The sequence below is a fragment of the Eleutherodactylus coqui genome, chromosome 6 (assembly GCF_035609145.1).
Source record: "Eleutherodactylus coqui strain aEleCoq1 chromosome 6, aEleCoq1.hap1, whole genome shotgun sequence".
In the NCBI taxonomy this organism is placed as follows: domain Eukaryota; kingdom Metazoa; phylum Chordata; class Amphibia; order Anura; family Eleutherodactylidae; genus Eleutherodactylus; species Eleutherodactylus coqui.
Genome location: NC_089842.1, coordinates 92,974,397 through 92,983,736, shown reverse-complemented (window position 1 = coordinate 92,983,736; position 9,340 = coordinate 92,974,397). Strand labels below are relative to the sequence as shown.

Below are 9,340 nucleotides of genomic sequence, written 5' to 3'. Positions count from 1 at the left end.
ACTAATTATTTACTGTTTTGCTAATCCCTCCCTCCCTGGTATTTATCTAAGTGCTATTAATCACATGTCTGTGCCCTCTTATCCTGTCTCTGGTATTTATTTAGGGCAAATTAAGTTCACCATGCCTGTACCCTCCCATGTGATCATGTGTATATGTGCCCCATCCAAATCTGTTTTATTATGCCTGAAGAAGGATTCTGAGAGGATCTGAAAGCTCGCTATAACATCATGTACTTTTGTTAACAATTAAAGGTATCATATCTACAAGATTACTTGGTTTCTCTTAGTGAGAACAATTATATTTTGCTCTACTGGCTAACACCGTACTAAACTCTTCTCGTTCACAACAAAAATTGTGCCAAAATTTTGGCACAATTTGGCACATTTTGGCCAAACTCCTTTTCCTTGAAGCCATGTCCCTTTCTTTTGGAAGTGTAGGAAAAAGTCTCTGAAAGTGTCTAAATAAATGCAGTGCAAAGTATGTTAGACAGTTTTTTTATGCAATTTGCACCAGAAAACTATTGAATTCTCAATAGTAACTCTGCCCCACTATGATATGCCTAGTGTAAGACCTGAGAGAGTGAAAATGCCAGAGATATTCAGAGATCCCCAAACAGAGAATCCCTGTGTCTTGTATCACCTCCTTAGGCCATTGGTGATAACAGTGTAGATCATTTATGTATTACTGTGTTTATATCGTATGTTGTTTACAGTTGTCTTTAAGAATCTCTCCACTTGTCCTAATGTTCAGGACAAGGTGAGAGGAGATCCCTGTTAAGTGATATTTTCTTGTTGTTACCTTTGGAGCATATTTTAACGGACAGTCTTTTCCATCCTTCATCTGCCAGACCTTCATGTGTTCACCACAGAAGTGCTCTGACTTTACTTTTGTATGGTGCAACATTTAAGAGGTATTTCAGGATATAATATTGATGGCCTATATCCAAGCCCTCAACTATTTGGTAGAACGAAGGGGCAGAGGCACTTGCTGGAGTTCGTTAGCCTCTTCACTGCAATACCCCACACTGTGACATCCATTTGAAAGTAGTTATGACTAGTTCTGCAACTGAGTGTAGTTGCAGGGCCAGGCACAGCCCCACTCATATGGATATTACTGTGTCAGGACACTACAGTGAAGGGGCTGCGGCACCTTAACAAGCACTACAGAGACCCACATGAATAATAACCCATTTACACGCAGAGACAATCTTTCAAACGATAACAGTTTTAGTGATCATTTTGCATAAAGTGTTTTAAGGACACTAATGTCCATTAACACTTTATTAGCTTCATTTGCGTGTAAAAGGGCCTCCAGGAGCTGTTTGCCGAGCCCATCATGTGGTCTGAGCTCTGCACACAGCTCCATGGCTCTTGTACGGGCTGTCGGCAGAATACAATGTATTCTCCGACTTCTGTGGAGAACACAGCGTGCGGTCCCTGTCATATCTCTCTGGCTGAATAATGGATTTAAGCTCACCTTAAAATCATTGTTCAGTCGAAAAGTAAACGATGGCCACGTTTACACGCAACAATTATCGCTCATCTGCGGCCATTTGACCAAATTTTGAGTGATAATCATTGCGTGTAAATGAGCCTTAAGACATTGAAGTCCAATCTCAAGGGTAGGCTATCAGTGTTATATCCTGGAAAACTCTTTTAAAACAAAGAAACAAGTTATTCATGGAGTGCCTTCCTGGTGAAGCTATTACAAGAAAGGGAGTCCTCTCCACACGCAAAATATCTCAGCCATTACTTTTATTTAAAAAACATTGATCACAATTGACAAATTATATACATATATAGTGCAGCTGACTGGCAGGTTACACGTGGCCTCCTGTAAAAACAGGTAAGGAGGAGACATAAGATATTACAAAAACAGATAAGACAATATGAAGAGACAAAGGTAATACAGGACGAACATTAGAAATACTCTTTGGATATGGTGTAGTCCTGTGCATGGCCAGAGATATTGAGATTACAGTACTTGGAATGAGCTTTGTGCACGATACGACAGTAGACTCACAAGGATGGAGTACTATCATTAGTACAATTTATTTGGCCTCCATTTGTTTGCAGAACTCTCTCAAATAGAGTTGCAGATGTTCCCTAAGGCATGATGACTGGATTTTGATGAGCAGTGTTCTCCTGGTTTCTCAGAATTGTAGTTGTGTACAGTATAACTGAAATGCTTGGATTGAAGATCCCTCCTAATATCTCCATCAAATATCTTCAGATCCTGGTGGTAAAGTACAACGGTCTCCACTTCTGGCCCAACGTGAAAATGATTGGAAATGTAATTATTATGCTTAGATGGCATCTTTGATGATGATATCAAAAGGTGATGGGATTAATGGTAAATGTTGGCCCTTAAATCTACACTTTAATGCAGGCCACAAACTCTTGGTCCAGGATTAGCAGCTGTTTGCAGAACTCTTACATTTGGGAAGCTATGAGTGTGGCGGTTCATGTTCAGGAATGTTGGTCAACGTATTACTGCTCCTTGTTCTGCAGACTCTTGGCCAGATTTTGAAACTGGCTGCGGAGATTGTCTATGGAAGGGTTCAACCACTCTCTCATCTGGTCTGACAGCTTTTCTACACCGCTCTTCACATCAAAGGTCATTTTCTGGACTTTTTCCTGTACATCTTTTGCCACCGAGGCAAATCTATCCCTGAGTTGTTTCCCTTGTTCATCCACGGTATCTTTCAGAGACTGAAGACGTTCTTCTCCCTTTTTCTTCAGGTTGGACACAAAGGGTTCAATACTTTGACGAACGCTTTCTACCTTTTCCTGAGTGTTTTTGCTGAAGTCTTCCCTGTATTGGTTGAGCTTTTGCTTAAGATCTTCGCTATCCCTTGTAAGACGTTTCTTTAACTTCTTCATGTACATACTGACTTTGGTTTGAACACCATCAAAGTTCTGATCAACCATGGATCGCAGGTCGCCTGTGTACAGGATGACTCGAGACTTTGTGTCTTCCATGTCATTTTTGAGTTTATCAGCCAGAGCAGAGACCTCTTCGCTGAAATGTTTCTGAGCATCCTGGGTCATGGGGTCAACCTTCATTTTCAAACCACTTGCATATATGCTTACTTCTTCCATAGTTTCTTTGATGAGTGAACTAAAAAAAACAAACAAAGAAGTATTAGTTAAATCTACAATGGTAGAACTAAGTACGACCAGAAGTAAGCTAGTGCTAGTTGTATAAATGGAAGGAAGGTCAACAAATGTCAAACAGATATTCTAATCTTATATTCTAGTCTAGTCTTATATTAATTTTTCCCCTAAAAGAGGCACTAGGTCTTATTTGCGGGGGATGTCTTATACTTAAATAGCAGGATCGGTCCAGGTCCCTACCGCTGCTCTCCGGAGCTCTGACATGCTTCTTGCAGTCCTCTGACACCAACAGAAGATCACTTCCTGGTTACGGAATTCATAAATCCCACCTCCAGGAAGTGATGGCTGTGACTGGCTGATCAGCGCTCGAAAAATAATCAATGCAACGCTTGATGAACCAATGCGATGGCTGTGATTGGTTCATCGAGGGCTGCATTGATTGGCTGAGCAGCTCCGGAAAGCAGCGGGAGGGATCTAGACCGAACCTGCTAGGTAATGAATTCCTTTTTTTTAATGTAATGCAGCTAGGGCTTATATTTGGGGTAGGGCTTATATTTCAAGCCTCTCTGAAAATCCCGAAATATCAGGGTAGGCCTTATTTTCGGGGAAACGGGGTAAATTGAACTTGCAAAATTGAAAGAGGGACACCATTAAACATAGACCAAAAAGGCCTGCAAGCAAATGCAGGGACAGTGAGATATTGGCCATCGCTGCAGTTCTGTATTTGTTTGGGTTTTGAATGAATTTAATAGGTAGTTGTGTGTTTTTCTACCTCATTGCATCTCTTCAGTACCCAGTTATTGCGCTGTCCCTTATGTTACACAGGGGCCCTCCACCACCTCTTACAGCTATGGTTGGCATGTCCCACCAGAGTAATAGAGGGTCTCTTGTGGTCCCAGGCTCTGACACAAAACTGAGTCCAAATGTCCATCAGTAGACGATCTCTGAAGCTGATTTGGAGCTATTCTCTTGCTGCGAGGAACAATTCTTATGTGTTCATTCCCAAATAACATATTTATTAGTAATCTGACTCATGTGCATACTACAATAGGATCAGTAAGGGAGCGTTCACACAGCATTTTTTAACACACTGTATGATTCCGCTCAGGGGTTCCGTCACAGCAGAAGAAAACAGCTCTGCCACGGAACTCCCGAACGAAAAAGAATGAAACCCCTTTGATGTCTGTTTTGGACAATATGGAGCGTAGTTGCGCCTGAACGAGTTTCCCCCCCCCCCCCCCCCCCCACCAGCTGTTCAAACACTGCACCATAGCGTTTTTTCTCCCCTTATGCGGGCATAATAATCACTCCCGTAAAACGCAACAAAATGAAACCGCCGATTCCAATAGAATTTCAGTGGTTTCGTTTTCACTGCTGGGATTTTTCAGCAGTGAATTCTACCGCTGAGAAAAGCTAGGACAGCACCTATCTTCCCAGCTTGCAGTGAATACATGGTACAGGGAACATTCGGCAGCTGCTATCCTCCCGCTATTTTTTTACCTGCGCTCTGGCATGGAGTTTGAACTGTTAATGAGAGAAAATAAAAAACCTCATTCAGGCGCAACTATGCTCCATACCGGTGAGCGTAGTTGCGCGTACAGTCCTCTGAAACCGCCCTAAAGTGTAATTAGAAGTGGCTGCACACATGGTCCATATATATAGATGTCAGGCCCCCAGGATCAGCTCCGATGCTGGGCATAAGGCTCCCCTGTCTGACACTATTGCCAAGATGCAGTAGTATTAGAGGGTTTTCTCATAAAATATTGGTTTGGCCCCAACCATGCAACGTTTTGAACATGTTCTGCTTGTATAGGAGAGAAATCACGTAGAATACTCTTATATGTGCAATTTACTTATTTTATGCAAACAAAAATTGTACAGGCAGACCGAATTATACCATATAACTTATGTATATACATGCGATTTTGATCTCTGTATTAAAAGGAATTGAGCTCTGAGCGCTATAAAAATGTAGAAAACATTTTATCGCACAGAATGGTGGACTTAAATTAAAAGATAGTTTTATTAATAAAGTTTAATTGTTGCATAAGGAAAGTGTAATCAACTTTTAATATAATTTGTGTACAAGTTTCTTTCCATTTTCAATACCTGTGCTTGCTGTCAGCAAATGGAAATATTCTTGTTTTCATCCAGAGGCTGAAAACCCATACACACCTAAGGCCACATTCACATCTGCACCACAGGCTCTATATTGGGCCTCCTGCGCAGAAGTATAATGAAACCTGGATGAACCGTTATAGTCCATAGGGTCCACACATCACTGTCTGATTCCTGTTTAGGCAGGGCTTCCGTTTTCCTGCCTCTATGACGGAGCTGAGCAACGGCAAATTTAAGCCCAAGTGTGAAAGTGGCCTTACTTTATTCACAGAGGATTGTCTTGCTCAATAACTACATAATAAAATATTCTGAAACTTTCTAATATACTTTGAATTCCTCACCATTTTCAAAAACTCTTCTTGCTGTTCATGAATAGAAACATTCATTGTTTTTATCCACCAGGGGCTGAAAACTAGTTAATATCTAACACAGCTGCAGGGCTTGTTACAGTGTATCAGAGGTCTCTCTTGTAGCAAGCTGTTCAAAAGGACATGATCAGCATGTTTTAGAACTTCTAGGTATAAACAAGCTTTTTATTCACTGACAGCAAGCAGAGATATCAAAATAAGAAACTGAAACGCTAAATATATTTGAAAATCGCAGAACTATTCTACAACATTTAAAGTGTAACTGTCATTTAATTTCACACAGAATAGGTGATTTTAAGCATTTTTGGAATGTTTCACCAGCCTGTTCTGTACATCTTTTCTTCAAAACCGCTTATTCAGGTATGCAGCTAGAAGTCGTTGCTAGTGAAATCTGTATTCACCTATAGCAAAAGAGGACGCTCTAGCTGTGCCTGCACTGTTCTCCATAGTGCAGCTGCAAACACAGCTGTTCCCATTTATTAATAAAGGCTGCTTTAAATATTTTGTGTCCTATAAACATAATACTTTCCTCAGTGGCCACATCTGTCCCAGTTGCATCTGCTGCTCTTTTCTCTGGCAGCACGCTGTATAAGGAGAAGCTGTTCTATGCTGCAGACAGCTTTTCCCCTCACAGCAACCACTGGAGCTGCTGCACTGGGGTTTCTTTGCATTGGGTGGTGACATATAGTACTGTACATTTGATGCACTGAGACCCTGACAGTACACCTGGTCTGGCGGGGAGTGGGTGCTGTAAAAGGAAAATCCGTCTGCAGCACAGAATAGCTTATTCATACACAGCGTTCTTCCAGGGAAACAAGCAGCAAAGGCAGAAAAGCAATAACAGCGCTGGGGACCAATGTAGGGCACAGAAGAAAGTATTATGTTTGTAACTTGGTACTATTGTATCTTGTCACCACCAGAAGTAGGGATGCAGACAAGATTTAGGCTGCTTGACAAGCTGGTGACGCCCCCAGGAGGCTTGAGGATGACAGTGGTGAGCAGAGGTGCGAGCGTGGGAACAGAGCTGGGAGGAGAGTGACAGTGCTGCCAGTCTACAGCGCCGGGATGCGAATACATTCACGTTCATTCCTTGCAATGAATGCAGTAATGCGATCCTTGGCTGCATAACTTGTTTTATGCACAAAACTGCCATGTAGCCTAAGGCTGGGGTCACACGGGACCGAAATCCCTCGGAAATCTCGCGGAATGACCAGACTGAAAAACCGTGAGATTTCTACGGGATAAGCGCAGCTTCAAAACACGCTGCCTTTCGCTGTGGGTGTTGGAGCAGCTTCGCTGTAGGCATTCTGCTGTGGCCATCTCTCGCCATAGGGAGAGGCCGTCGTAGAAAAGGGAAAAGAATTGATATGCCACGGTTTTGAATTCCGCGCCGCATGTCCGTTTCCACGCAGCTTAGCGGCAACAAATTGGCCGCAGAGTGTGGACTAAATTTTTGCTAAATCCCATCCACTTTGCTGGCTAATCCTGGAAATTAGAAGCCGCGGGCAGAATAGCTGTGCGGAAATTCTGCCCTCTGTGAACCCAGCCTAATAGTAGAAGCTATGGTGAGTAGACTATTCAATGGAAAAAAAAAACATCAATTAGAAAGGGATTAGAAACTAGGATTAGAAGCAAGAGTCAGCTTTTTTTCCTACACGCATCACTTTTGTTCATGGATGGTGTCTGCAGTTCATCCAATTCACTTGGATAGGACTGAGCGGCAATACCCAATACAGTCTATGTATAAGATTAGCGCTGCTTCTGGGGGTAAAATAGTCAGCTCCCCTACATAGACACTGCAATATGATCCTGGTGCACAGAAACAGGTTGCCTTTTGTAAATGTACATATGTAGAAAAATTTCAACACATCAAGAAACACATGGAGAAGATTTATTACACGAGACAACAGGAATACAATCTATTTCTAGACTTATGTATGGTTATTATTCCTGCCCTCTTGTATAATAAAGCTTCTCCGTGTGATTCTTGACATACTGGAACTAGACTTTCTCCACATATGTACTGTCATAAAGTTGCACACGGCTGGGTCATGTGCTCATCAGCACTCTTCGAATATACATGCGGTGTGAACACAGCCCTAGTTGTATTTTATGTATTGCGTGCACACACATCATTAAGATTATCAGCCCTACTTGATAGAGAGTACAACTAAATTACATTTTTGTTTTTAATTTTAAGGAAAAAAATTGAAAAAAATTCAAATTAAATGTTTTATTGTTTATTTCTGCTTTTACATTTTGGAAATGAATTTGGGTTTAAGCATCCCCAAAAGTGGTAGACTAATAACTTATTTATAGTGTATTGTACCTGTTTTCAAAATATAGGTAATATTGCCCTACAAAGCTAGATAGTTATACAAAATAGTCATTGTGTTACTTCATAGTAGCTATAATGGTGTAAATGGCTGAGCATATTACTGGGGTGATGCATTCAGTCTTGACCACACCTAGGGTATTAGGTTACTGGGTCTTCATAAGCCACTGACCTGGCCCTACACCCAAACCACCAACACACTGAAAGTTATCACCACTATGACGTTGCCTTTTCTTGTCATTCTACTTACTCCAATTCCTTGCCAATCTGAGAATCTCTCATCCTTTGAGTTGCTTCATCTGCGGCTTCCCCCGCTTTGTTCAGTGTCTGCCAAAAGCTGTCCAAAGCAGTCTCCCATTTTGTCTCGGGTGCATCTCTGAAAAGTGATCGGGCCTCGGCTCCTGTGGAAATAAGATCAGTAAGTGGTATACAAGTCAAGAGTAGGATGATAACATGTTGGATTAATGGTATGGCTTCAATAGTAGTCTCATTGGTACTAACAGTGTATTTATTGAGTACTACCACCAATTTACCCCATACCACATAGGCCCACTGTTATTGTCTACTCACACATTTCCTTATGGACAACCATTAAATAAAGTACCTGCGAGGAGCCCGATGGCCAACAGCAGAACAGTCCACTTCATGATTCTCCTTTAAGATCCTACAGAGAAAATGCATATTAAATGTATGATGATAGAACTGGAACACCAATCCTTTAAGAAGCTTCTACTACCCTAGAGCACCAATAACTCAGTTCTAATAAACAGTGCCAAGACTCTTGCCAACTAATAGCTCCAATCCCAAGTTCAAGAAAAGTCCCTCCTCACAATGTAACCATATTCATCTTGGTCTACTAATTCTCGACTATACAAGTCTCACTATTCTTCCAGTCCTTAGTCCCACACTATCACTATCAGCCATCTTCCTCACCTTCTCGGCAGCAACTGCTATCCTTCTTCTGTCTCCGTTTATATAAGCTATCCGCTGTGAGTTGTAAGGGTTGCACTCTTGCACCTTGATGCTGGAGGCAAACACATGATCAGCATTAGGTTGGAGGGGGCGAAGTCTAATGAGCAATCCAGTCTCTGTACAGGGTTAACTCTAAGATAGCTGGAAAGTGACAGAATAGGAAGTGAAGAATACATGAAGTCTTAGTAAGACGTTATCCCAGCACCAGTCATGATTAGATGGTTTGGTTTACTTATATGTATATACAATGAAAATTAAAAGACCACCTGTTTGAGAAGTCAATCTAACTATCTTTCTTTCTTTCTTTTTCTTTAATTCGACTTGACTTGTCAGTAATGTTTTAAAGAAGTTCAAACATTTATTGAGGAGAAAGCCTTAAAGAATTTGAGAGGTTGGAGATGACCTCAAGCAACAGTTTATTGATCTTTGA

The 9,340-nt window shown here is 41.5% G+C and overlaps 1 protein-coding gene across 1 annotated transcript; it reads right to left on the bottom strand.

Moving 5' to 3' along the window:
- Positions 1-1,747: 1,747 nt before the first annotated feature.
- APOE (apolipoprotein E) lies at positions 1,748-9,062 on the bottom strand. The gene is made up of 4 exons (XM_066605679.1): positions 8,872-9,062; positions 8,543-8,602; positions 8,189-8,339; positions 1,748-3,121 (listed from the first exon to the last, which is right to left on the bottom strand). Exons 2-4 carry the CDS (start codon positions 8,583-8,585, stop codon positions 2,491-2,493), a joined length of 825 nt encoding a protein of 274 aa, XP_066461776.1. The 5' UTR covers positions 8,586-8,602; positions 8,872-9,062; the 3' UTR covers positions 1,748-2,490.
- Positions 9,063-9,340: the final 278 nt, after the last annotated feature.

Excerpts from the sequence above, each read along its gene's own strand:
- APOE (XM_066605679.1), bottom strand. The coding sequence starts at position 8,585 with ATGAAGTGGACTGTTCTGCTGTTGGCCATCGGGCTCCTCGCAG. Across the intron at positions 8,340-8,542 it reads GGCCATCGGGCTCCTCGCAG|GAGCCGAGGCCCGATCACTT; the intron begins GTACTTTATTTA and ends TTATTTCCACAG. Across the intron at positions 3,122-8,188 it reads CAGATTGGCAAGGAATTGGA|TTCACTCATCAAAGAAACTA; the intron begins GTAAGTAGAATG and ends TGTTTTTTTTAG.